Source organism: Balaenoptera acutorostrata, chromosome 16, assembly GCF_949987535.1.
Source record: "Balaenoptera acutorostrata chromosome 16, mBalAcu1.1, whole genome shotgun sequence".
Taxonomy (NCBI): Eukaryota; Metazoa; Chordata; class Mammalia; order Artiodactyla; family Balaenopteridae; genus Balaenoptera; species Balaenoptera acutorostrata.
The window spans coordinates 47498367-47525482 of record NC_080079.1 but is presented as its reverse complement, the minus strand read 5'-3'; the positions used below and the strand labels follow the sequence as shown (position 1 = coordinate 47525482).

The following is a 27116-nucleotide window of genomic DNA, read 5'->3' as shown; positions in this document are numbered from 1 at the left end:
AAGGCTTCTCATCCAAGCTTCTTCTCAGTCTACTCAAGCTTGATTCAAAGCGAACAGTCATTCCCCATCTCTGCCGCTGCCGGCCTGTTTTGCGCTGGTTCTCATAGACTTTTCCTTGGCTTGAGCTCCGAGATATACCTCCCTTAGGTTTTCCTAACCGCATGGTGAAGAGCCAAATGTATTCTTAAGAGTCTACACTCTTCTTCTGAATGAATGTTTCACTTCCTAGAGCTACACAGCTCAGAATTTTCTATGTGTAGAAGAAAAAAATAAAAAACAAATTATAGATGATTTGTTAATTATTCAACTTTAATACCTCTTCAGCCCATCAAAACTGCATCCATTTTTAAATTAAATATCGTATATTAAGGCATATATATGGAATCTGAAAAAATTGGTATAGACGATCTTATTTACAAAGCAGAAACAGAGACACAGACATAGAGAGAGAACAACATGAATACAAGGGGGAAAGGGGGGGTGGGTGGGATGAACTGGGAGATTGGGATTGACATATATACACTTCTGATACTATGTATAAAATACATAACTAATGAGAAACTACTGTATAGCACAAGGAACTCTACTCAGTGCTCTGTGGTGATATAAATGGGAAGGAAATCCAAAAAACAGGGGATATATGTATATATATATATATTTGCTGTATATGTATATATACATATGTATATATGTATTTGCTGTACAGTAGAAACTAACACAACATTGTAAAGCAACTATACTCCAATAAAAATTTTTTTTAATGTATTCAATATATATGAAAACAAAGACAATTCTGGCAAAAAATACTTGCAAAATAATTCTAATAATTCCAGAGTCCAAACTTAATGAATATAACCAAATTTACCTTTGGAGTTTTTGTCTGTTGGGACAGGACAAAAAAAAAAAGTGATAATATGAAATCTAAATTTTTGTTGGACAATAACAAATGAGATTAAAAAGTGGAGACAATGTAACATCTTAATGGGAATAAAAGAACTCCAAAAGACAATCAAAATTTGGATAACAGATTATCATTATATTTTAATATTTACTCCCATGTTAAACTTATACTCATGGGTGACTCATTAAGGTGTCCAAATTAGAAAGAAATGACAAATCATACTATTTTGTTAAATATTTCTGTTTATCCTTGTTTGTTTAGCCATTCTACTTTCACAGCTTTAGAGAGCAACTGAGTTCTAACTTTGTAGCATAAGTTGTTTTGAATGTAAGAACTACTCTATAAGGAGTGGAAAACTTCTGTGAATCTATTCAATAAATACTGGATGAGGAAAATGTCAATGAAGAGATATTTCATAATTATTTCCTCTAGATTCCAATGATCCAAGAAAGAGGACAATTCTTTGAAAACTTGAAACGAGGAATTTTTTTTTTGAGAAAGAAAAATTTCAAAAGAACTTTTACTGGATAGTGTAATGAAACAGAATAAAAGGTGGTAGGTAAAACACAAGAAGAGGAGGAGAAGAAAGTAAGTTTACATGTAAAAATAGGATGGAATTTTAAAAATACCTAAATGCTACAAAAATTCAAAATTTCAAATAAATTAACTTCATTTAATTACTTATAAGGTTACTTAAAATAATGGCCACAAACAAAGAAGCACAAAGTCCAAATAGGTGACAATGTGGGAAAACCTAGGACTGCAAAGGTAATACAATTATTGGAACTAATTTCCACATCTTATTGTCAGCAAGTAGACTTTAAAATGGGAATTATTACCCTGGGTCTCTGCACACAAGCTTACAAAGCAAATAACTGCAAACAAAAATTATATCATTGTTCTTGCCTTTCCATCATCTTATTGTATAATTGAGACTCCAGGCCTGATAGTGCTGAGACTTCGTGTATTTAAGTATATCTGCTGCAATTAAGTTAAGTATCAGGAAGAGCAAACTGCATACAACACAAAATTACAGAGAGAGCACTACTCATTTCTTAACTTTAGTAAATATTTATAGAACATCTATTACAAGGAAGTATGTCAGGTACATGATGTTGGTGTTCAAAAATAGCTATAATGGTAATTATACACTGAAAAAAACCCCACATTTATTTTTCAACACTATAGAAGTCAGTTCTAGTAGGAAACTCAGAGACTATCTAAACCACCTAGAACACTACGGATGAGGAAATCATACCAACAGGCAGCCTGGGTGCCAGTCACTGTGCTACCTTATTTAATTCTCAGAGCAGGTTTATGGGATTATCTTCATTTTACTTCCACTTCTAAGGAAAGGCAGGTATACTTCGGCCAGGTTCCCACCCCCTAGCAGCCTGACCCCAGAGCCTATATTCTTAGTGGCAGAACTGACTGCAGCCCCAACTTCCAACGCCAAGTCCAGCGCTCCGACTGGTGCTCAGCCTCATTTCACAGCAAGTGCGGGTATTAAGGGAAACTTGAGTGAATGGAGCTGTTGGCCATGCGAATACGCCTCACTGGAATGTGCCTGCTTTCTCGTCCATAAAATGGGGATGACAATAAAGCCACTACATTATCATGGTGTTAGAAGTTTAAATGAGTCTGTAAGTCGCTCAGAACGGCCCTGTGCTACCCAAGCGCTTGGTTCAATCTGTTTTATCCTGACACGCGCCTGATGGAGAGCGTGAGGAATGCGGCTCACGATGCCAGGCCTGTCCTCCGGCCTCAACTCGCCCGGGCTTCCGTTAAAGCCTCCGCTCTCCCAAGGCCTCCGGCTACCACTCCTCGCAGGCCGGGCCCGCCACGCTCCCTCCGCCCCCGGCGCCAGCCAGCGCAGAGCCCTCGCGGCAGCCGGGAGTTGAGGCCCGAAGCCGCGCCCGGCAACCCGTTGCTCGGTCGGCACCGCCCCACTGCGGCCAGCTCGCGCTCCTGAGGCCCCGGCCCACTCACCGCGCCAGCCCGCCGCCGCCCTCGCTCGCTCGCTCGCTCGCTCGCCCCGCTCCCTTCGCGCCGCCGGAAGTGCAGGCCGAGCCGTTCACCTCCGCCGCGCGGTCGCTCTAGGATCTTGGCGGAGTGACCCTCTATGCTCACGGGCCCAGCGGAAAAAAGCGACTTTTCGTTTCTTCCTGTCGTTTTGTTTTCCTCTCCTACCCCTGGAAGGCGTCCTGTGGCCCCCAGGACCACAAGACCTGTCGTCTTCTCCCTTTGAGATGGCTCGGAGCCACCCACAGGGCCGACGAGCAGCAGCCTGTGTGTCGCGGCTTTTGAAACGCAACACCAGCCTGTCCCACCCCGAGACTTCATTCTTTCTACAAATATTGTTTAATTATTAATTATATAGAGGTACTTTTGGAGAGCCTAAACTGTTCCTGATATTTTTCATGAGTCACCTTATTTGATTATACCAAAAAGCCCTTACAAAATGGGAACGATCATACTCATTTTACAGGTAAGGAAACCAAGGCTTAGAGTAGAAGTTTGCTCGAGTTTAGACAGTGTATAAGTGGATGGCCAAGGATTGGAATGGGTCTTTTTGGCTCCAAAGTCTCGTGATTTTTAACACACCCCCTTGTTTCTCTTTAGTAATGATCTCTCCTGGTTCTCATTTCTTACAGCCAACCTCCTCCTCCGCCAACCTAACCTGTGCTGGGTCACCCGATCTCCTCTCTTCTCTCCGGGCCCTCGTTTGCCTGCAGAACTCCTTCAGTCTAATGGCTTCAGATACCATCTGTAGGTGCTGAAGACTTCCTAACCGGTAACTCCAGTCCAACCTTGGGGTGCAAATATTACTGAACTCTAGACTTATATATCCAGTTATAACTTATAACTTATATAACGCAGTGCCATTTGCATGTGTGATGGACATCCCGAACCTAACATACCCCCAGATGAACTTCTGATATTCACCTAACCTGTTCCTTCATCAGTCTTCATCCCGACAGTTGGCAATTCCAACTTTCCAATTGCTCAGGTCAAAAATCTTGATGTCATTGTTGTTTCTTTTTTCATCCCAAACCCAAATCCAAGCCATCTATAATTCTGTTGGCTAGATCTTCAAAATATATCCAGAATTGAGCCACTATCAACACCTCCACTGCTATAAGCTCCACCAAGCTGCTGTTATCTCCTGTCTGGATTATTGCATTGGCTTCCTCACTGGTCTCCCTACATCTACTCACAGCCCCAGAGTGATCTTCTTAAAACCCAAGTCAGATCATGTCATTCATTTTGTTCAAAATCCTCCAAAGGCTTCCCATGTTATTAGAGCAAAAGCTCATGGCCTCACAGTGGCACACAAAGCTGTCATGATCTGTCTCTTGTTCTTTGTTATCTCTGTAGTGCTAAGAACAGTGCTCAGAAGGTAGCAGGCACTCAGCAAATATTTGTTGAATGAATGAATTTATAAGATGCTTCTTTACAAAGTGCTTTTACATCTATTCTTTGGTCATTCATCTTTATAGCCTTGCAAAGCAGGGATCCTCGTATCCATCTTAAAGAGCAGTAAAATAAGGCTGAGAGGGAAACTTGCCTGAAGTACACAGCGAGTTGATGGCACAGGCCAGACTAGATCAGAGGTTCAGATATCAAGCTGGAGCTTTCTGCTCTGCAGATGGCAAAGCGTGAAACTGACTAAGGCCTGGATGGGGAATGTCAGCTCAGTTATCTAGATGATAGCTGGACTGTTGTAAAGATTAAATAAGATAATGTAAGGCACTTAGCACAATGCCTAACACATAAGAAATATGAGGCATTGTTATTTTATTATTAAATTGTTATAAGTGGTTGATGCTGGTGGCCAGAGGGGGTAGGGGTAGGGGACAATGGTCAAAGATAGTTTAGGAAAAGTTTCAAGAACAAAAATGACCTGATGGAACTGTTTGCTCTATGTACATTAAAATAATAAAAATTTATTCAAAAAATTTTATTCTTAAGAGAGTTACTAGTTAAAACTAACTTCATGTCCCACGTAAAGGTGGATTATCCCTTTTGCCTGTACCTAAAAACGAATGGGCCAGCTACAGAGGCCCAGAGATGTGTAGGTTAGAGAAGTAGGTAATTGGGTAAAGAAAGATGAAATTTAAAAAGGAGAGAGACAAAAGTCAGGAAATACATGGCTATGGGTGGCCAAGAGTGGACAGAGTAGGAGGTAAGGATGGAGGGGGGCAAGAGATAGAAAAGGTTATGGGGTGGGGAGGGGAGGAAGAATAAAGGGTAAAAGGAAAAAAGAGAGGGAGAGAAAACAGGCAGGGTTTTATGGCCTCAGTTTATTCGTTAGTATAATAATAGCCAACACTTACTGAGTGCTTATTATGTTCTAGGCACTGTTTGAAGCAGTGGCAGTGCCTCATTCAATATTCCTGTGGTATGTCTGCTCTTGAGCATTTGCTCTACCCTTCTTGGATTTAACATCCCTGCTTAATCCTGTGTGACTTTCATTGTCTTCTGGTTAACGATAGCCCATCCCACTGATGTTGACTTTACATGTGAGTAGCATTGGCTAACTGCATGTGTGTGGACACAAAGTATAGCCCATCCCAGAAGAAGCTTTGGGTCACTGTGTTTCTGCCACCACTCTGTTCTTCCCCTCTGCCTCAAGAATAATACGTCCCACGTAGGGGCTGCTCCTTCAGCCTTCAGCCCAGGATGAAAGGCATGTGGAGCAGAGCCATGTAAGCCCACTTGGAGCCACCTGCAGTCACATGTAACAGGCCAGAGAAGTAAACACTCTTGTTGTAGCCACTATTTTTGTTGTTATTTGTTACTACAGCAAAGCTAATATACCTTTCACAATCTTAAGAGATAGGAATTGTTATAATCCTCATATTACAGATGAGAAAATGGAGGCAAGCAACTTGCCTAAGGCCACAGGTGGCAGACAGTTTGGGTCCAGAGCCTATGCTCTTAACCTCTACCTAGCAGTATCTCTCAAATAGAATTCCAGGTTATTTTTAAACAAATTAAATTATTGAAATTGGTCACACTTGATATTTACAAAACAGAAAGCTGAAAGGGGGGAGGGAAAAGGAGGGAGGTACAGTCAGGGTAGCAAAGATAGGCTGCGTTCTCGTAATAGCACATCTTTCTGGGAGAATTGGGTCAAGAGAGGCCAGATCCCTTAATGGCTGGGGCTCCTCTGGGAAACGGCTCGCAGTGGGGTCCAGTGTGTCCCTGAGCCCAGTTGTATTTGAAGGGCTCATTCTAGGAAGAACAGGCTTCTGGGCTGAGAACGGTCTTGGCAAGACAGCTTCCTTTTACTATGGCTTTGTCCCTTGCACCCCACTCCCTTGCAGACAGACAGAGACACACACCAAAAAGCACTGTCTCAACAGGGAGCACTGCTGCCTTGGGTCTGCATTTGGCAACAGTGCAAAAGAAGACGGTCATGTGTGTGGCCCAAGGGCCAAGTGCAGTAAGGAGCGGTCTATCTCCCATGAAGGGCCCCTGAACGAGGGTTCTGTCCACCAAGCCTGAGGCTTTGCTTTCTGTTTCCTTTGGGTTCTCTGGGAAAGGAAACTCTGGGAATTCCCATTCCTGAGTTTGCAGAAAACATCTCTGTTAAAAGTCCAGCCAGGAGGGAGCAGAGCCCCACCCGAATGCTGGAAGTCCAAGGGCAGGTCAGCAGCTGGCTTTCTCCCAGACAATCACAGGTCATGGGGGCTAAATACAGCACGTGCACTTGCTGTTTTTACATTTGGAAAGGCTTGAGTCTGACTGCCTTTCCTGCCCGATCATGGCTGAGGGACTGAGGGGCAGGGATGGATTTAACATCCCTGACAGCAGGGACTGACAGCAGGGCACCTGACAAAAATATCCCACTGCTGCTTTGCAGCTTCAGGGCACCTGTATCCTGCCCACATGGGCACATTGTGTATTGCCAGCTTCTCCACAGATCACCTGATCCGACAGGATAAGCCTTGTGCTTTGTTTCCCTAGGACTAAGAGGCCAGATGTATCCTGGGTGAACGAACGGCTTTATTTTAACAGTGGGAAGGTCTTTAATCCATTTTCTGGAAAACATTCTAAGCAGGTAGCATATGGTTATCACCATGGGAAAAACAAGCTGTTTTTTGATTCCTTCTGGTAATTTGCTCTGGGCAAATCACCCTGTTTTTCCTGAGTTCAGATCTTCTTTTGCAATCATGTTGATTTTATCCTGTGTTTATTATTTTCCCTGGTTCCAGAGGCCTGACCTGGGAAGACCGTCCTGTTTTAAGAGAGGACGCTCATCACAGGAATCTTCACTTTTTCTTTGGATACATTTACTACCTACGATACCAGTGAGTTAAGCAACATATGACAAATAATCTAAGCTCTGTGGAGAGAGGCACATGGAACTCCCATACAAACCATCAGGAAACCACAGAGCCAAACAGAGAAAGTCTGAAATTGTGGTGTCAGGGTGAGCTGAATTAGCAGCTTTTCAAATTGCCTCTGAAAAGCAACTAGTGTTGATAAAAAGTTTTGTAACCCCTCAGATGATTGCAGAAGTGCACAGGCATACCTTGTTTTATTGTGCTTTGCTTTATAGTGCTTCACAGGTATTGCATTTTTTTTTTAATTGAAGGTTTGTGGCAACCCTGCATTGAATAAATCTATTGGTGCCATTTCCCCAATAACCTTTGCTCACTTTGTGTCTCTGTGTCACATTTTGGTAATTCTCACTGTGGACAAAAAAAATGTAGCCAGCCATTTCAGTAAACAAGAAATGTTGGTGCTATCAAGACATCAGCCACTGCAGTCGCTCCAAGGGGTGCACCCTGAGGGCAATTTAGGATGGAGAAAAACAGGATACTGGCCCTAGATAGTTAAGATGCGTATCTAAGGAATAATTTTAATGAACCCAGACTCTTGCATCTTCCCATACACCAAAAGGCACTAAAATCATTAACATGAGACTTCTGCTTTTTGTGATCAGCAGTCATCTTTCGGTGTTCAACTACATGTTTGGCTTTTTTTTTTTTTTAAGCAAAAACTCCTGCATATCTTGCTTCCTCCCTTACCTCTTTGGAACAGTTCCTCAGAGCTGTCTGACAGGCTGTGTCATGGGATATAGTTCTCAGTAAGGTCCCCAAATAAAACATAACTCACAAATTTTAGGTTGTGTGTATTTTTTTCAGTTGACATCACAATTTGCAAGCCTTTCATTATTATTGTATTTGTTATGGTGATCTATGATCAATAATCTTTGATGTTACTATTGCAAAAAGATTACGACTTGGCTCAGATGATTGTTAGCATTTTTTAGCAATAAAGTATTTTAAAATTAAGGTACGTACATTGTTTTTTTAGACATAATGCTATTGTACACTTAATAGACTATAGTAGGGCATAAACGTAACTTTTATATGCACTGGGAAACCAATTTGTGTGACTCACTTTATTGTGGTATTTGCTTTATTGCAGTGGCCTGGAACCAACCCTGCAACATCTCTGAGGTATGTCTGTACATTTTCCCTTTTTTTGTACAACTTGTTAGTGATTTCTTAGCTATGTTATTCAGAAGTTAGTTTTGGTAATTCTATTTCACAAGTGACATGTATCAAGACAGGCCTTAAATGAAGTAACATTGTAACAACTGAAAGAAAACAAAACAAAACAAAAAACCCCAAAAGCAAAACTGGGGATGTTTACAGAGGGTTTCTTCATCTGACGGCTTCCCATGTGCCAAGCCTTGTCTGCTCCAGGGCTGGCAGGCCTCTTCAGGCTAGAATGTCACACACACTCTCTTAGGCAAGTCGGGCTCAGCCTTGGGCCTCCTTCCAGGGACCTTCAGCATCTCTCTGCCCTGCTGGTCCCCTGACCATCCAGGGTGTGTGGCCTGCTTCTCCCAGGTCTTGTCTGAGACCCCTGAACACAGGTTACAGCATGGCTCTGTCTTTGTCCCTCTAGGGCTGAGCACAGGTCTGGCACAAGGCGGTCCCTCAATTACTGCTGAACAATGGACAACAGTTGTCCTTGACCTGAGCTTATAAATAGGGTCTGGGAGCTATTTCACTGTTTTACTGAGGAGCCCTGTTTGAGTCGTTCTCTACCCTCCCCTAGACCCCGTCACCGTGCCCCGCCCCCAGCCCTGCAAGATTCCCGAGGTCCTCCTGATGCTGGGACTCTGCGATTCGGGGTGACCCTTGTGCATGTTGTCCAGGCTGTCCACAGACCCCCACCAATACTCCTCTGTGCCCTGCAGCTGCCTCTGTCCTCAGGCCCCACACCAGCCCCAAGAATGTGCCCGGAAAGGAAGGAGTCATGTCAGTGTCATGAGCCGTGGGCTGTGGCTCAGCTTTGGCTCTTCTGCCAAACTTGGCCACACGTACTGTGGGACAGGAGTGTCAGAGGTTAGAGCAGAGGGTCAGGGTGGACACACACAAGCAAAAAAAAGAAGCTTGGACCTAACTCCTTCAGTTCAATACAGCACACCTTTATTGAGTACCCAGGAAACTGTGCTGCCAAAGGCGAGCAGGGACAGCAGAAACTACAGCGGACCTCCCCTGGGCATCTCTGCGCCTGCCTCTGTGCAGATGGTGCCAGGTTGGGGCAATCCTGTTGTGAAGTTCACCCTGAGCAGTGGGTTCTATTGGCACGGCTGCTCCCAAGCTCTGTTCTTTATGGGCGCTGTACAAGGCACCGAGGGAATCTCCCTCATACTGAATTTCTATATTTGGGAGACTTTATAGTTTTTCCCTTTAAATCCACTATCCATGGGCCCCAGTGGGAGAATGTGGTCTCCAGTTTGCTCTGTTTTGGACAGACACCTTACGTGACCAATGTAAACTGTTACATAATTTTTGCAAATGCCTTCTTGTTCATTCCAGAAGTTTTTCCATCAGCTGACAAACCCAAATTGTTCTGTATCTGGCCCCAGGGAATTCAAAGCCCTTTCTCCTCAAACAGACATTTTTCCCTTGGTGGCCCTTTGATGGGAAGTATTGAGAGGGGAGGAATGCACACCCAGAGAGGGCAGGAGGCACACAGGTGTCCGAGGAGAGCAGCAACGGGGCAGAGCGCGGCCTTCCCAAGCCACTGCCGGCAGTCCCTGGACAGCTCCTGGACTCGCACGCACCCTGGCAGCGTCCTTTCAATGCCACGCGGGTCACCTCAATGTGATCAAACTGACATGTTTCTTGCAGCGAGCTCCTTATAAGAATCCCTTCAGGTCTTGCTGAGGAAGCTCAGAGTGAGTGTTGCAGAGAGAAGATGGGCTGCTGGAGGTCTTACTCCCAGTCTGACCTCTGCTGCTGGGGCACAGGGCTATGTGAGGCTCATGGAGTGATGTCAGAGGCTTGAGGGCCAGGGACGCCATGGTGAAGTGATGGCTGGGAGCATCGCACATCCCATACCCGCTGGCAGCCCTTGCTTTACCCAGCGGAGTTTCTGAGTGGCAGCATGAGACGAGGGCAGCCGGGGGTCTAGTGGTTCACGTGTTTGACGAGGATAAGGGCTTGTGGTTCTGGGCTGGGCACTGGGAGAGCAGACGGAGCCCACGCCCTGGAAACAAGGTCATGTTCTGCTCTCCTGAGCAGGAGAAGTGTGGAGTGAACAGGACTGGCCATGCTGTCCAGCTACATAAGTGGCCCATGTCACAGCTTCAGGGCTGCTCACGGCCCAGGCCAGTCTCACACGCAGACCCCACCCAGCAGGTTCCTGGCTCCTCAGGCTTAGGTCTGGGCACTGTGAGTGCTCACCTTGGAGCCAAGAGCCAGGGACATGGGACTCATGCTACCTGGGCAGGTGGACAGGTGGAAACACGGGTGCCAGATTCTCAGCCAGTGTGACCAATCTGTGTGACAATCAGGGCCCGGCCACCAGTGCTCAGAGTGCGCTGGCTGCTGGGGGCTTCGGAAGAGGCAGGTGCTGGTGGGCTACTTGGCCTCCACCAGCTGCTCCAGGCGCTGTAGCATCGTCAGACGCAGGGCTTGGAACCTGGAGGGAGACACAGCCAAGAGGACTCACTAATACTGGAGGGGACAGGGAGGGGGGGAGCAAGGGAGCACATAGATGCTGGGCCCAGAGACCCACGGCTCCTGACCGGCTGATTAGTGGCCACTATCTCTCCTCTGCCCGGAGAGGGAAAAGCCAGGCCCACATCCCACAAGACCACTGGCTTCGAGGAGCAGTCAAACAGGGCTGCAGACCCTGTCAAGCTTCAAAGCAGAATGATCTTTCTATTCCAAAGATTCTCCAGTACAAGATATGGGGATATATGTATATGTATAGCTGATTCACTTTGTTATAAAGCAGAAACTAACACACCACTGTAAAGCAATTATACTCCAATAAAGATGTTAAAAAAAAAGATTCTCCAGTACAGACAGGAGTGTGCTGGAGTATACAGGGCAGCAAAGTAGGGATCAGGAAGCCTGCGTTCAAGCCCCGGCTCTGCAGTCACGTGGTGCTGCCTCCTTCCTTATCTCAGGCCTCTGTTTCCTCTCTGTACATTGAACAGGCTGACCAGGTGACCCTCAAGTCCTTTCTAGCCACGCTGACACTGCTGACTGCATGTAGACTGTTTCCTCTGATTGAGGTCTCTGCTGACTGCCTGAATGGGCCCTGACTGCACACATAGAAGCCTTTCTAAGAATCATTCAGCCAGATGCCAGAATCGGAACCAGTCCCCTGACCGCGGGCCCTCACAGCAGCCTCTCTCCTTCCCTTCCTAAGGGGGACTCTGGGACCGAGCTTCCCCTGCAGAGGGAGAGACAGATCACTGGGATGTGCAACCTGGCTGACCTCACACAGCCGGGCCCTGATGTAGCTTCCCCAGGGGCCAGCAGGTAACACCTGCTCACCTTTCCATTGAACTGGTCCCCTGCACCTGCAAACATCAGCTGGTGCAGGCAGTTCCAATAACTGCTGCTTTGGGGCAGGCCTAGAATTCCGGCTAGTGTGAAGGGCCCAGACGAGGCTGAAGGTGCACAAGCAGGCCCCCTCTCGGTTGCTCCTCCAGAGCAATGTTACCAGCAGAACACACAACCCTGGTCCAGGGCCCACCCGTGCTCCTGCCTGACTCTCCTGGGCATTTTTCAGCAGCTTGTGCCTGTCCTGTGCTGGTGAGATTGCCAAGGCTAGATGAGTGGTCTGGACTGCTTCCCCCTATTTTGGTAGGCTGTCACCCCAGCTTGGTGTCACTGTCGAGCAAGGGGCCAGAGGGCGGTGCTGGGGAGACAGGGTTAGCAGGTGTCCCTGAGCTGCGTGAGGACACCTGGCGCACCTGGAGGAGAGAGGTGTCCCAGCCCAGGGCCTGCGTGCTCTGCCCTGCAGACTTGCCCTGACGTTCAGTACCCACGACTGGCTCTTTAAGTGCTGCTTACTTCATGGTCAGTTTGATTATTTCTCTTTCCTCCTCTTCTTTTAATTTTTCAACAAAACTGTCCAGCACCGGCATTTCAAACTTAATGTACTGAGCGACCTAGAAAATCCAAGAACATTTTAATGTGTTTTAAATTAGAAGCCAAAAGTGTGTTTTCTTTTCCTCATGGCTTCCATAGCGGCCGATTCAGCAAGGTCTTAAATCCAAGGAAGAGGCTGTCCTGTTTTCCTCCCACCCCCAACACTGCTCTGTGTGTACCAGGATGGGAGGATGGAGCCCATTCTTACCTCAAAGGCAACTATGATCCCTGGGAAGAAAGATTAAGCTGAATTTTAGGAAGAGCATTCAATAGTGAGTGGAGTCACACTGGGTGTTCTCTGGGGGTGGGGTGGAGACGGTGGGAATGCCATTGTTTTTAACAATGGAGTGAAACTACACTCGTCTGTGAATGGCTCAAGGGATACAGGGTCACTGGGCCTTCTCCTTGGGGTCCACACCCTATAGGCCTTTTCTGGGCAGGGAGTTTGGAAATGTGCCCATTGCCCAGCCAGGACTCAGGCTGTCCTGAGACACAGACCTCCATAGGGTCCCTTCCATAAGCCCTAGTTAGGCCCTAGTTAAGGAGCCCTTGTTGTGGGTCTTTAATGCAATGACAACAAAACACGCTCCAATGAAGGAAAAGATTCTATCTGTCTGAGGGGGAAAGGCCAGGCCATGGTTTTCTAAGACCCAACTTCTTATCTCCCCTGAGCCAGCTGACGCATCTGGCGGTGGCTGACAGGAAGAAGAAGGGCTGAAAGCAATCCTGTACCGGCCCTTCAGAACGGCCGTGGGGCCCTGGAAGCATCGCCCAAGAGGGCTCTGCCCAAGGTCACCTTAAGAGCCCTTGGGAGTCCGCCATGCTGTCCCCCAGCCCATAGCTCAGGAGCAGGCCTCCCCGAGCCTCAGCCCTCACTCACATCATGGGGGACTTCCTCGCCCAAGTCAGCTTCCATCAGGAATATCCTGGCGATCTTCTCACAGGGCCCGTGCAGGATTCTGGAAATCAGCGGGTACTCAGAGTCTTTTAATTTTGTCCTCTCTGAAAAAGAAGGTGGTGGACAAAATTCATGGCATCTCTGCGTCTCTTTGTTCCAGGACAGGAATGTAATGGAAGACAGATGTCCAGGGGGCCTGGCAACACTGCCAGGTGTTGTGTGATGGACACTGCCCTGATGATGTGTGATCATGTCCTTCGGTGAAGGCCCAGCTCAGAGAGGAACAGTGGCTGAAGGAGCGGGGGATGGGGAAGTGGACTTGGGGAGGCCAGGTCTGCTCAGTTATCAGACCTGGGCTGTGCAGCACTGGACGTAGGGCCATGCAGTACAAGTTCTGCAACAGCAGTTCTCAGTGGGCGAGAACTCCCCACTGATCCATCTTGAAGACCCAGATGCGCATTCCTCCCCGCTCCCTGCTGAACCTACTGGAGAGAGCGGCTTACCATGTGGTTTTGGTGGGATTCTGAAAGGGATGACAATGTGCCTGGATTTGGGCCTGGGAGGGGTGCTCGTGGTGGGGGCATAGCATGTCCCAAGGCCAGGAGGGCACCTGCCCCGTGCCCGCTGCACAAGCCAGCCCAGCCCTCGGAGAAGGAGCACAGCTGGTGAGCTTGCCAAATGGACAGGGACTTTTGCTTTTATGATCGGGAAGCAAAGGCAGACACTTACCCCCAGACTCGTGAACGATGTAGAGTGCAAACTCACTGGGACCATTTTCCACCTGCACAGGTAGTAACAGGAAGTCAGACCGCGGCTCTTCCAGACAGGAGAGACAGAAAGGGACCCCTGGTGGTAACCACATCCTCAGTGCCACACACACAAATCCCCAGGCACCCTCCCCTCTCTCTGCTTAAATTCCCAGAGATGCCAGCTCAGCTGAGGAAACCTGGGTCATCCTTCTAGCCAGGAGCCATGGCTTTCCCCAGCCCCCTCCCCCAACGAGACAGCAAACCACCAGCAACTGGGGCAGGGCCGTCTGTGGGCAGACTTACTCGGAACTTGTTCAGCAGCAGGGTGAGCACCTGCAGGGTGGTCATGGTGCTGTTGACTCTCACGTTGGTCATGGACCCATAGGCGGGAGTAAACACGGAGGTCTGTACGGGAAGAGGGAGGCAGTTCAGGGCAAGTCCAGAGGGGACACGAGGCTGACATCACGCAGGGTCTGGGCATACTGTCGGCCAGATGGTGCTGAGGAGGCTGCAGCAGCAGGCAAACCTGGGCTTCGGGAACACCTGTGTCTATCCATCCACAAAGGTCCACACACAAGCTGTGCCCACATCTGGGCACGCGCAGGGAAGCTGTAACAACCCACATCTTACAGAAGCCTCTAAGAAAGATGACTACAAAGCTTTAAGGTCCAGGTCTCTGGATTCCAGGAACCAGGGCCGTAGAAGTAACTCACAAGGGGTTGGGGGAACCAGTCTCTCCTTCACTCTTTCTGTCGATCAAATCACTAAGTGTCTGCTCATCCTAAGGCTGAACATTCTCAAATCTGTCCACTCCTCTCCATTCTCCCAGCGGTGCCTGAGGTGAGGCCCTCTGTTCATACTGCATCAGCTTCTCAACTCTCCCCTTCCAGTCTCCGCCCTTCCAATCCATTACCCACACTGTTGGCCAGCGGAACAACCTTTCAGAAATTCTGCAACTCAAAGTGTGTTCTGGACCAGCTGTGTCAGCATACAGTCTCAGGTCCCCCCAGTCCAGACTCCTGGATCAAAATCTGCATTTGAGGAAAATGCCCCGTGATGCTATCTGTAGGGTGCACTTTGAGAAGTACTGTCTTACAGCATGTCCCACAGCCTAGACAGTGCCATCCGTGGCTCCTCTCATGTTATGCACATGTGATACATGGTTCCCTCCCAAGTACCCTGTGCTCTAGCCACATGGCTTCTGCACAGTTATGGGGGCCCGTGACACTCTCATAGGTATCTTGCCTTTGTTTATGAGACACCATCCATGAAAGTCAACCAGGGCATTGCCTGAGGCTTATTAAGTCCTCAATGATCACTAGCTAGGTAGTAAACCTGCTAAACTATATATAATCTTTGATTTAATTCTCACAACAGCCCTTAGAAGTACCTGTCACTAGTCTCCTTTTCTTAGGAAAGACATGGAAGCTTGGACAGGTTAAGTGGCTTGCCAGCATCACCCATCTAGAAAGGGCAGAGCTGCCCCAAACCCCATGCTTCACCACTGTGCCACAGGGGCCTCCCTGCGTGTCCGACTTCCGTGTGGGTAAGCTCCTCCTTGCTTTCCAAATTCCAATTCACACATTCCTCCTGTATGGCCCTAGCTCTGCTTTTCCCAGTAGGGGCTCGGGGTGCGTGAGGGACTTGTTCAGTGTCCGCAGCTGGTCCCCGAGTACCAGAGCCAGACTCAAACTTGGACCTGCCTTCTGCACAGCTGAAATGTAGAATGCCTCTGGGTGATACAGAAAGCCAGCCTAGGTTTTCAGTTTCTAAGAAATATGGAATACAGAAGTCAGGCTATTTCTAGGAGAAGAAAGGTCATGTCAATAAGACATTGTTAGTGTTTCTTCTGCCTGAAGTCTTTTCTCAAGAAGATACCAGCCAACTCCAAGTAGGAACGAGGGTCCCGTGGCTGTTTTCCCATCTCTAACCACAATGGTTTTCCCTTCACAGAACACATTTGAATCTAACAGGCCAGGGCAAAGCAGTGAAAACAAGTACTAAGTTTTACCCAGTCTGGAAATCAAGCCAACATTACTGTGAATAAGAACACTTTTGGAAAATAATTGAGTGAAGCAATAGTGCACAGTTCTAAGAAATGAAACCTGGAATAACAACCCCAGGAAGTTAATTCTAGGAATTTTTTTTTTTTAATTGTTGCCTGTGACTCAAGTACTTTGTTGCCTGATTTCTAGGGACACTGATTCTGAATGCATGTAGGGCAGGGCGAAAAAGAGGGAGACCCTTACTCATCCAGGAGATGTGAATCAACTGTCCAACATGACTAAGACACTAGTTCCTGTCCTGGAAGGTACTCAATCTGCCTGGAAGAATGGGTCTACATTTCGCACAGGTAAATCTGTGACTGGGGGAAAATCTGCCCTTACTGGGGCCTGAATGGGTAGTGTATCGAGTGTTGGGCTGGCTGGCTAAGAAGCCCTTCTTGGCAGGATGGCTCCAATGGACATGAAAGGCTGTGATGAAAGCCCTCACTGTTCATTTGTTCATTTCAAAGGCTACAGAGTGCTCAGACATCTCCGTGTCCCTGTGACATTTGCAATGACTAACGTAAGGTTTAATGTGCCCAACACACCTCTTAGAGATGACTCCCTTAGAGTAGAGGTGAATGTACTGAAGATAAACCCCGCGATTTGGTACCTTGAGTCATGGAGCAAAAAGCTCCTTTTTAGGAATGTGGAACTAGAAAGAGCCTAAACCCATGCAAATAGTCTTTCTAAATTTTTGAGTAATCCCTTAAAATAGCATATCAATATATATTCAAATACTAGCAAATGGTACTTAACACTTTAAGGACAAAACCCCTTTGGAGCAACATTTAAAGAATACCGAAGTCAGATGGTGGGTTCTTTGGCTAATCTAGACATTCTTAATCTCTGTTTAACTTCAGCCCTGCCTCCCCCTCCCTCTCTCAGGAAACTACTCTCAAATAGTCCTGGGTTTTCCTGGATTTAGTAAAGATAACCTATTGTCCCTCATTAACACTCACTGCAAACCTAGCAGGGAGTGGAGGGAGGTCCTGATGGTGAAGCAGGGTCCTTTCAGCCTGCCTTGCTGAATTCTTCATCCCAAAGTGCAGGGCACCCCAAGAGTGGCTTGAATGGCTCCCAGCAGACCTCACCTGGGGGACTGTTCTTCAGATCTGACCCTGAGACCTCCCTTTGCCCAGGCTCCCCTCCCCCTCCCATGAGTCATCACCTATCAAGAAGGCAGCTGCTTAACCTAAAAACCTTGGCTTCCAATTTCCCAGTGCTGCAGGATGTGGCTGTGTTACCAGGACACTCCCCATCTAGGGCCTCACCCAAACTGCCACTCGTGCCATTTATAGTAACAATCAACTTCTCCTTTTACAGTTTGGTTTGTTTACGGAATGATGTCATCTGGGGAAGGAGCTCTTTTTCCTGAGGTCAGTACAATACATACTTGGACAAAAGGCTAAGTGCTGGGAATCAGGAGCAGTGTGGGTTCTCTGGGACACAGACACACGTGCTCCTGGGCACACCTCAACCTAGTTGCCTTAATCTACCAAGTGAAAATGACAGTAGGGGACATGACGTTCCCGTATCAACTGAGCTTGGGTGGAAACCTCATAGAAAATTGCCTTATTAAAAGTGAATTTGGCATCACTTTCCAAATATCCACGCAACTTTTGAGAATGAATTGACAGTGAGTGTGTGATGGAAAAAATACAGGCTTTGGGGCCATGAAGTGGAGTGATATTTTGATGTGACTTTGGGCAAGATAGTTCTCCTCCTGAGCCTGTTTCTCCATCAGGACAGGGGCATGACCACATCTGCACACAGGGCCATGGTGAAGGTGAATTCCGGCATGACCGCCACGGAGCCCGGCCTACAGAAGGCCCAGTGGTTACACCCGTGCTTGGGGCTGTTCCCTGTGGCCTCAGCCTCAGGGCCCGGGAGAGAAGCCAGGCTGGGACATCACCTTGTGGTTGTAAAAGTGCCCGTTGATAGAGAACCGATGTCGCCGGATCCTCTGGGCCTCACCGGGGGCGCGGCACCTGGGCCGCCTCTGGATCACACAGGCTGCATCGCTCTTGGTCCGCATGAGCTGTGGGGTCTCCTCGTCCTCCTCCATGGGCTCTGTGGTGAGAAGTGGATGAGGGGGTCAGGCTGGGGTGAGGGCGGTGGTGACAGAACCGCTCCCGTGGTGGTCCCGAGTGTGGAGCGTGGCTCTCTGTTGCACTGGGCTACAGCAGACGGCGATGTGACCACCGTCCCTGTGACGGAGGCTGGGGTCCAGCCTGGGTGATGCCCACTTTACAGATGGGAAAGGTGACCCCCAGACAGGATAACCTGTGTCACCATGCCGCATGGCCATAAGCCTCTGGGCCTCCGTCTCCAGGGATCCAGAGCAGGACTTTGACAGCCCCAGCCCTGTCCTCTGGGACAAGCCCTTCACTGAGTGCAAGGGGAGGGCGCAGAGAGGACAGACACACAGGTATGGATCCGGCGTGTGGGGAAGAGGTCCCAGATGCCTGCAAGGCCAGGAGGGAGCCGCACCCTCTGCTGGTGTTCTCTCCTTTCTATAAGGGTGCACGTTGCAGGGACTCAGGCAAACTACATCACCTCTGCAAGCCTCTGATTCCTTTTCCCTAGGTGAGGAGTCGATAAGAAAGCCTCTCCCGGGTTGAGGAGGGATCTAGCAGGGGCTGCTCCTGAAGGGTAACAAGCCATTCTTTGCTACTCCACAAAGCTGATATTCAGAGACGGTGGTCATGAGCCAACCCCTCCCTTCCTTCCCACCCCAGATGAGCAGGACAGGGTCCTGGGCAGCTCGAGGCCCCACTGACCTGAGCTGTCTCTGGAACTCTCCTCCCTGGGTCCGGCCTGAGCGCTTGGTTCCTGGGCAGTGACTCTGCCATCCTGAAGAGGTGGCTCCTTTCTGAAAAGAGACAATCGTGGTGCTCAGAGGGCTGCAGGCAGAGAAAAGTAGCTCAGGTCAAAGAGAAGAGGCTGGCTGCCTTTGTGGACAGGACACAGGCAAGAATCAGGGCAGGCAGAGCTGAGGCCAGGATTTCATATTAAGTCAACGTAAGAGATTAAAAGAAAAGCAAAGGATCGCCCCAGTGTCTGCTGGAAGGAGACGGAGTCTGTCCTGAAGACCCGGTGTCTGTGCTGGGCGCCGTTGCCTGGACACAGGGACATACACAGTGCCCAGGCTCTGCTGGGTGCTGGGCTGAGGCAGCTGGCATCTGCGGCCACGTGCCGAGGGGGCTCTCTGGGCTGCCCTCAGGCCTGCGGGGGTCGGGCAGCAGCAACCTCGAGGGGGCCAACCTCCAGGCCTCTGAGCAGCGTGGTCTCCAAGCCAGGGCGGCTGGTGCTGGGCTGGAGAAGGAATGGGCGTGATGGGAAGTAGCCACACGGTGAGCAGGAGCCTGCAAGGAGCAGAGTGTCCCGCCCAATGCTGAGCGGCCTCTGAGGGCCCTTGTCCGAGACTGCTCGTGGGACCACTTCTACCCTCCTCTCTAAGGAGCCCATCCAAACTCGAAGCACTAAGTCTGTGCAGCTCAAAATTTGCTATGAATGACCAGGGATACCTGGGGATGCCCCAGGGGCGTCAATGTGTTAAGGGCTCTCAGAGAAGCAACTTTAAATTTCTGAAGGGGAAAATGTTTTGAATTTCTGACTCTTAGAAGGATTTATTACATGCAGAAGCAAGCAAAACACAGCAGCAAACTGCCTGTCTATGGGGCGGGGTGGGGAGAGGCAAACGTCCATTAAAACGATAAGGCAGGTAGAAAACCATTTCATCCCGATCGAAACATTCTTTTGATATTTAAATAAATCTGATATTAAATTCTGATAAATTTATAAAAATAAATTCTGATATTGAAATAAAAGCAGAGCAGTAGGAGGCTAAAACTGTATGCGTTTTTAACATAGAACAGGAGATGCTGAGATGCTTAGCTTGCAGAGGGTGTCGGAAGCCCCCCACCTAGAGCCCTCTCTCTCTTACAGGCAAGGAAAGTTTGAGAAGTACAGCCAGAGGTGAGGGGAGCCTGGAACGTTCTCCAAGAGGGAGGTGACTTGGTTGTCATGGAGAAGGACCATCTGGGGGTGAGGCTGCAGGTTGGCAGGTGAGGTCATGGGCTGAGGCCGTCACGGGGTGACAGGGATGAGTTTGGGTTATCCTGCCATGCTCCTGCCCCAAATGGGAATGGGGCTAGGCTGAGATCAACTTCCCCCGCCCCCGACACCCCAAACGATACTTTCGGGTTGAACAGGTGTCACGGAGACCACCTGGCCCCGCCCCACCTGGCCTGGTACTCACGGGCGTCCTGGTGCCCAGGAGGCGGAGGAGAGGTGCATGCGCTCCCTGTCATCCTGTATCTGGAGCCGGATGGGCCGCCTCAGTCCCCAGGAGATGTTGAGGAGCCCCTCGATGATCAGAGCCCCTTCTTCCTGTGGAGATTCACACGGGTCAGCCTCTTCCCCCAGAGCAGCCGCGCTCAGGGGTCACTGCCCACCCTCCCCACCCCCGCTCAGGACTCAGCCCCTGCCCAGGGGACTCACCGTGCACTCAGGCCTCCCCAGACACGCCCTCTCCTCCCTGGCGTCCTGTCCTCCTTTGGGGGAAGGCCCATGAACTTCTATGTGCTCCAAGGCACGCGGCCCGGGGCCGAGAGGAAGCCTGAGGCGTGCCCTTCCACCGCCCGGGTGCAGGGTCTGGGACAGGGCGGCTGAGTCAGGTGTCCCACAGGAACGCGGCCGCTGTCTGGCAGGCACGTCCACAGAGCGGCAAGGAAACACGTTCCAGGGAAGCGCGGCTGTGCAGACACCAGTGCAACACAGGGCACCTCTCCACCCACTGCTGCACCTGGGCAGGGGACCAACGGTCAGCTGGCCCTCCTGGGCATGTGCCGAGGGTACTGGATCCCATGCCCACGAGAGCAGAGGTGGACTAGGACAGTCCCCACACTGTTCCCATTAGTGGCCTGACCCACCCCCAGATTTCCAAGCTGCCTTCTTTCCTGAGGGCCAGTCTTGCTTTCCTCACCACCTGGGATATGGACAGTCCCACGTCCCACCACTGGCACACACGCTCGGAACATCTACAACAGCTCCCAGCCCGCGTCCCTGACCAGCCTTCATTTCCCAAGGTCTGCAGATGGCATGGCCACTCCCCTGCCACCAACCTTGAGGCCCTAATCGACAGAGTCCTCCAGAGGCACCCTCAGCCAGCTCCCACTTGCTCTCCTCAGGTCCTTGATTCTGTTCCTCTGACCTATTTCCGGCTCCTGTATAAGCGCTACCACCTCCAGGCTCCCTGTGTCCAGCCTCATCACTCCCACATGTGTGCCTGGCCAGGCTGCTTTGTCTGCACCCTCAGAGCACCTGCCAGAAACCTTCTCAGCTTCACGCTTCCACGGAGTCTAGGTCTTCCCAGCTATGTGCTCCTAATCTGCTTTGATACTGTTCTTTTGTCAATGAACTTAAATCGTCATTCTCCCAAAGCCATCTCAAGCACCATTTTAGATTCACAAATGCCATTTCTTTCTCCTTGCTGACATCAAAAGCCCTGTGAGAAGAGGGACCTTGTGGAAAATGTCATATCCCTGGCTGTGCTTACAGAGGTGTCCTGCAGTGTCGATTTCATGGTTAGTTAGTGATAATTTAAAACCCCCTGCCATACACAGAGAAAATATTTCTCCTCTGTTCAAGTTTATCAAAAATACACATAGCTTTCTGGAATGGCCTTGCACTATTTGCTAAAAAAGAAAACAAACAACAACAACAAAAAAACCCAGAGCTATTTTTGATAACCACTGATGCTACACAGGCACAGATATGTAACTAAAGATATGTAACTGTATGTATGTAATATGTAACAGATATGTAACTGTAAAGGAAAGACTAGATTGATCCACTGGAGTTAAAGGTCCCGTGGGGATAGTAAGAAAACCCAAAGTGGGGTTCAGGTCTTTGTTTTCAGACTTAGCTTCAGATGCCTCTGTCAGATGTTGACAGGTCGCTGGAGAGAGCCTCTGCCCCACCAGGAACACATCTCGGTGTGTTCATTCGTGGACATGTTTATTCATGGACACCAGCCCCACGATGGACTCTGGGTGGAGGAGATGAAGCAGACACAGCCCCAGACCCTTTGATGCCCTGGGGGCACCGCTGAGGCAGGGGCAGCAAGGCTGGACATACTGAGGCCAGACCTCCAAAGTTGCTGTATGAAAGCTCTGGGGACCTTGCCATGAAGAAGGAGGCAGGGGGACTTGCTCTGGGGAAGCAAGGGGCTGAGGCAGAGCTGCTGCCTCTGAGGTCAGGGTTAAGCTATGCTGGGGACCAGCTGGCCTGATGTGACTCAGGCCTGGTGTCCCTGCACAAGCAGCACGGGTGTGCCCAATCTGAGCCCCCTACCACTGCTCTACTGCCCCCCAGCCTGGCCCCATCAGAATGGAGGGGAGGCCCTGTCAGCCTGCAGCTTTCTCTGATCAAATCAGAGAAGCCCAAAGTAGAGAAGAGGGACCTCCAGGGCAGCCCTCACCACGCAGGTGGGGAAGTAACAGGACGAGAACACAGGTCCCGGGGCCTGGACTTTCTACAGGTTGGGAAATCAACCTGGGCCTTCTAATTCTATCCCAGTCAACACTTCCCTCCTCAGTTCAGCCTATTGGCTTATTTGCTAATTGCTAATGAATTCAAAGAGAGCCAGAGAAACAGACAAAGGCTCTACAGAAGCATCCAGATGGAAGAGCCATCGAGGTGGGAATTGCTATGTTTAACTGACATCCTGATCACGGGTTGGCCCCATGCCTTGGCCCACGAGAAATACTCTAGCCAGAATGCATGAACTTGGGACTGCCAGCTCCTCCCGCTTGCCTCGGCATCTAGGGTCTGTCCAACAATCAGACTTCCGACCTGAGCTTCTGTCTCAGTGACTTGCTTTCCATCCCCTGCCTGTGGGAACAAGACAGGTACCTTCCAGGTGGACCCACGGCTAGGTGGATGACGTGAGGTCTGAGAAGGGTATGGTGCTGGCTCTCTGCAAGAGCTTTCCCAGGGTCACCTGCCTGTCCCTCAGCTGCCTCCTGTGCTGACACACTCACCCCTGGACACTAGCAGAGGCCTCCCAACACTGGCCAGATGCTCCTCGGTCTCCCTGTTAGCTGCCCTTCAGCCCACACACAGTGGCAAAGTCAATCCTTCAAAGCAGAAGCCAGACTCTTGCACCCTTGTTCAAATCCTGCAGTGCCTGTCCATCCCCTTCAGAGGGAAACCCAGTGTCCATGCCAAACCCAGTGACTTCTCCCCACCTGGGCCAGTCATATGGGCCCCTGGCTGTCCCCTGCCCAGCAGACTCTTGTCACAGTGGCTTTGCACATGCTGCCCCTCCACTGGGAACACACGACCCTCATTTGTTCAGCTCTCTGCTCAACGTCCCCTCTTAGAGAGGACCCTCCTGACCCCTCGACCACAGCGCAACTGGCCTTTTCTTTGCAGCTGTAATCAGTACCCAACATCACAGCACCCATCCACTGAGTACTTAATTCTTTCCCTCACTAACAGCTAAGCTCTAGGACGCAACGATTTGTTCACTGCTTACGTTCTCTGCACCTAGAACAGTCACTGGTGCACAGGAGTACTAATTAGATACCTGGGGAACAAAGAAATAAACCAATTATCATTTGAAAGCACCACATCTGGGAAGCAGCAAGACCAGGACCCTGCAGGCTGCCCCTGGTCCCAGAAGAAGGTGGGCACATCCCAACTCCCAGCAGGCCCAGGGAGCCTGGCCTTAGCCGCCTCCAGGCTGAGCCCTGCATCGCTGTGTCTGGCAGGGTCCCTCACAAGTGCAGGCCCAGGGCTCTGCAAGAGCTAGCACCGGGCCAGAGTGTCCTGGGGTTGCAGGGTACTAGTGTAAGGCGTAGTGGGGAACACTTCTAGGCAGAGGTGGCAGACCCTAGGGCTGCCTGTGGGAGCCCAGTGGAGCTCCCTGCCTCTCCCAGTGGCCACCCCACCGCTGCCCTGCAGAGTAAACATTCCCAGAATGCCCCACAGGCGCAAACGCTTGCTCCAAGCTGGCTGCTGGGCCAGGCCCCGCCCGCCAAGCTGTTTTCCTCTGAGAGCCTTCCTGAGAACTGCTATTTTTGGCCAGTGTGACAGTAATTGATTGCTGGTGGAAAGGTATAAAAGCAGCTGCCAGGCCCCGAGGTTCGCCAGACAGCTCAGGGAGGATTCCACTCTGGACAGCGGCACATCGTCCAGAGGCCGTAGCACATCTTCCTCGTCGCCCTCCTCCCAGCAATCTGACGCCGGACACAGGGCTCCAACTGCTGGACCCCGATCCCTCTGCCCTGAGCTTCCTGGGGGCTTTCTGTGGACTTCCTTGCTCATCCAGCTCCCCTGCTACCCCCAGACCTCCTCAGCTACAGGTAAGAGAGAGCAACTGCCCTCTGGTCTGCGGTAAAACAAAAAGGCGTTGGGTATCTTTGAAGAAGTTCTCAGCCTGGGACGCGCACAGCCTCACTGCGGGTTAGAGACCAGGATGCAGCTAACTGCTGTAACAACAGCTGCGGAGGGCTTTATATTCATAATGGAATTTCCCATGAGGTGTCATTCCACAAGTTTTTCCCAACGCCCTTGAGAGGTGTATTTTTAACCCCATTTTATGGATGAGTAAGTGGAAGCTTGGAGAGGTGACTGTGCCAAAGGACTCCGTGTCAGCAACTGCTAAGTTTGGTTTTAAACCCAGGTTTCCTCTGACTCCAGTCCGTGAGGCTCGGTTCTCTGATTTGTACGGGTTCTTGAACAACAGTAATGATAGGATCTTAAGTAATGTTAGCAGGAAGAGCCCAGGAGTTCGAGCCTGGTCTTGGATCTGCAGGCTTTAAACTGCTCTCAGGCATGTGATCCACCCAGGCAGCCTCAGGTGGGGAGGGGACACAGGAAGGGTGTCAGGATGGAACACTAGTCCCTCACCCCAGTCCTCTGTCAACCAACAGGTTGCTGCTTCCTTGTGGCCGGCAGCCATGAGGTCCCGGCTTTTGCTTTCCGTGGCCCACCTGCCCACAATTCGGGAGACCTTGGAGGAGATGCTGCCTGGTGGGCCTGGAGAGGACCCCCCCGCCTCCCCTAGCCTGGATGACTACGTGAAGTCCATCTGTCAGCTGGCGCAGCCCACCTCAGTGCCGGATGAGGCTGCAGCCAGGGTCCGACCCAGGAGACCCCACCGGCCAGCCCGTTCCCGTGAGAAGAGCTACACCCCTGGGTCCCTACAGGACATCACCACCCGCTTCAGTGGCCAGCAGCCCACACTGCCCGGGGCCAGCACTGTGGACCCCCTGGACTGGCTCTTTGGGGAGTCTCAGGAAAATCGGCCAAGTGGGAGGGACATGCCAAGGAGGACTGGATCCTCTGCTGACCCCTGGGCTTCATGCAGACAGACGGACAGTGGCAAGGCCCGGGAGGCCCCCAGAGGGAGGCTGAGTGATGTCAGGGCTCCAGGGCACTCTCTGCTGAGACTGCAGAGGGACTGGCACCAGTGCTCCCAGGCTTCTGGGCAAGCTGGCCAGGATGCAGTTTCCCCAACAAGCCCCCGTCCCAGCAGCGTCCTTAGAACTCTCTATTTGCACCTCCCCGTGATCCATGAACTCTGACCCCTCCCCAATAAAGACTTCTGCAAATAACATACAGGTCTGCGTCGCCTCTCCACCCTCTCCCTCCCCCCTGGTAGGTCTCTGGGAGGGAGGTGCCTCTCTGCAGAGGCTCCCTGCTTTGGCAACTCATAGTGAGACCCCTGCTCCGAATAAGAGCCTATCTCACATGCTGTGGCAATCGATAGACATCCCGTTTGCACTGCTCCTAACTGGCTGATCACCTCGGGCAAGTTATTTTAACATCTCTTCCTTGGTTTTCTCATGGGTAAAATGGGGGTACTTAATGGGACCTGCCTCCTAGGTTGTGCTGATGAGTAAATGGGCTAAAACCCTGGGCTTGTCACAAGCCCACACATAGAAAAGCCCTTCCCCCCTTTTCCCTTTCTTTCTTTCTGATTTTAAAATATTTTAAAAATTGCTTTGGACATTTGCAATATTTATCTGTCCTCTTTTACGTGTATTTTGTGGGGAGGCAAAATGTAAACCATGAATTTAAAAGAAGACGTTTCAGACAAGCAGTTTACTTAGTTTCCTGATCTGTAAAATGGGGACAGCAACGCCTGTCCTTCATACCCTACAGTGGTTGGGGAAACGGTACAAATGAACTGGGAGATGGAGTTACAAGCACTGTATACAAATTTTCCAACTGTCACAACCGCTGTGTCTCTGGTTGACTCAAACCTCTGGGTCCCTGACTTTCTCCAGCAAATATGTGTGGGGCAGGCTTTGGCCAGAACGTCCTAAGGAGGCGGTGAGGAGGGCTGACCTGCTGAGCGGGTGCCTGGCTGGTGACTGGACGGGTCAGGCTTACTGGGCCAGCCTCATAGCAAAGCGGTGTGAAACTAGGATGACGCTGGCTAATCCCCCCAAGCTCAGAAATCACACTGCTGCATTTGCAGAGATCAGATAGGGCCAAGGAGATTCCTGGGCTCTGGGCGCCTCTGCTAATACCCCCTACGTAAAAGGAGCTAATGGCACCTTCAGAAGGTGCCAAAAAAAAGAAAAAAAAAGATGAATAAAGGGCTGGGGGAAGGGGCTTCTGGCAGTGTCCCAAGCTCCTGAGGACAGAACAGCCTAACAGAAAGTCCTCGTGGTGGGGCCCTGTGGAGCAGTCTCATTCTCCTCCCACCCACCACTGAGACAGGGAAGGAACACAAATGCCCCTCCCGCCTGGAGAGACAGACTGGAAAGCACTCAGGAACCCCCACGGGCCTAGCACTCACCAGGAACCAGTGGTCTGTCAACCCTGTCATTCCTGCCTTCAGGCCTTAGAAGAAGGGGGATCATTATAAGAGGGAAGGGGACCCCTGACGGAGGGAAGGTCCTTCCCTTTCTTGCACTCGTGCAGCGGGCCAGGGGCTGAGATCCTACACTGGGTGTAGTGTGCGCTCAAGCCACCAGGGGGCGCTTTTGAGCCTACTCAGAGCTGAGCGCGGGGCGGGGTGGGAGGCTGGCTTTGGCAGCGGCCACACCACACACCAGGACGCCAGGGCCCTACTGC

General features: G+C 50.3%; 3 protein-coding genes across 7 annotated transcripts in view; 1 reads left to right on the top strand and 2 right to left on the bottom strand.

The window, feature by feature from the left end:
• Positions 1-3244, bottom strand: part of ALOX5 (arachidonate 5-lipoxygenase) — a 97280-nt gene extending 94036 nt beyond the window's left edge. For both annotated transcript variants that reach the window (XM_057530692.1, XM_057530693.1), the window contains exon 1: positions 2891-3244. In XM_057530692.1, coding sequence (XP_057386675.1) covers positions 2891-3244 — 354 coding nt within the window. The remainder of the gene's footprint in view (positions 1-2890) is intronic.
• A 33-nt stretch (positions 3245-3277) lies between these two features.
• DEPP1 (DEPP autophagy regulator 1) lies at positions 3278-25647 on the top strand. The gene is made up of 8 exons (XM_028164995.2): positions 3278-3389; positions 3556-3695; positions 8345-8376; positions 16167-16324; positions 17343-17395; positions 19968-20086; positions 24115-24391; positions 24962-25647. Exons 6-8 carry the CDS (start codon positions 20046-20048, stop codon positions 25613-25615), a joined length of 972 nt encoding a protein of 323 aa, XP_028020796.2. The 5' UTR covers positions 3278-3389; positions 3556-3695; positions 8345-8376; positions 16167-16324; positions 17343-17395; positions 19968-20045; the 3' UTR covers positions 25616-25647.
• RASSF4 (Ras association domain family member 4) overlaps positions 9336-27116 on the bottom strand; it is a 32710-nt gene continuing 14929 nt past the window's right edge. For 2 of the 4 annotated variants that reach the window (XM_007176310.2, XM_007176311.2), the window contains exons 4-11: positions 20281-20411; positions 18800-18891; positions 17932-18089; positions 14275-14376; positions 13952-14003; positions 13205-13326; positions 12247-12344; positions 9336-10858 (exon numbers count right to left, since the gene is read on the bottom strand). In XM_007176310.2, coding sequence (XP_007176372.1) covers positions 10798-10858; positions 12247-12344; positions 13205-13326; positions 13952-14003; positions 14275-14376; positions 17932-18089; positions 18800-18891; positions 20281-20411 — 816 coding nt within the window. In that variant the 3' untranslated portion in view covers positions 9336-10797. Of the gene's footprint in view, positions 10859-12246; positions 12345-13204; positions 13327-13951; positions 14004-14274; positions 14377-17931; positions 18090-18799; positions 18892-20280; positions 20412-20522; positions 20827-27116 lie in introns of those variants that run through there. The other 2 variants (XM_057530697.1, XM_057530696.1) reach the window with 2 other exon arrangements.

Bases quoted from the DNA above. Each gene is read 5' to 3' on its own strand.
- DEPP1 (XM_028164995.2), top strand. From the start codon at position 20,046: ATGGAGAAGGACCATCTGGGGGTGAGGCTGCAGGTTGGCAG. The intron at 20,087-24,114 runs GTGAGGTCATGG...ATTTTTGGCCAG, and splicing joins GTGAGGCTGCAGGTTGGCAG to TGTGACAGTAATTGATTGCT. The intron at 24,392-24,961 runs GTAAGAGAGAGC...GTCAACCAACAG, and splicing joins CCAGACCTCCTCAGCTACAG to GTTGCTGCTTCCTTGTGGCC.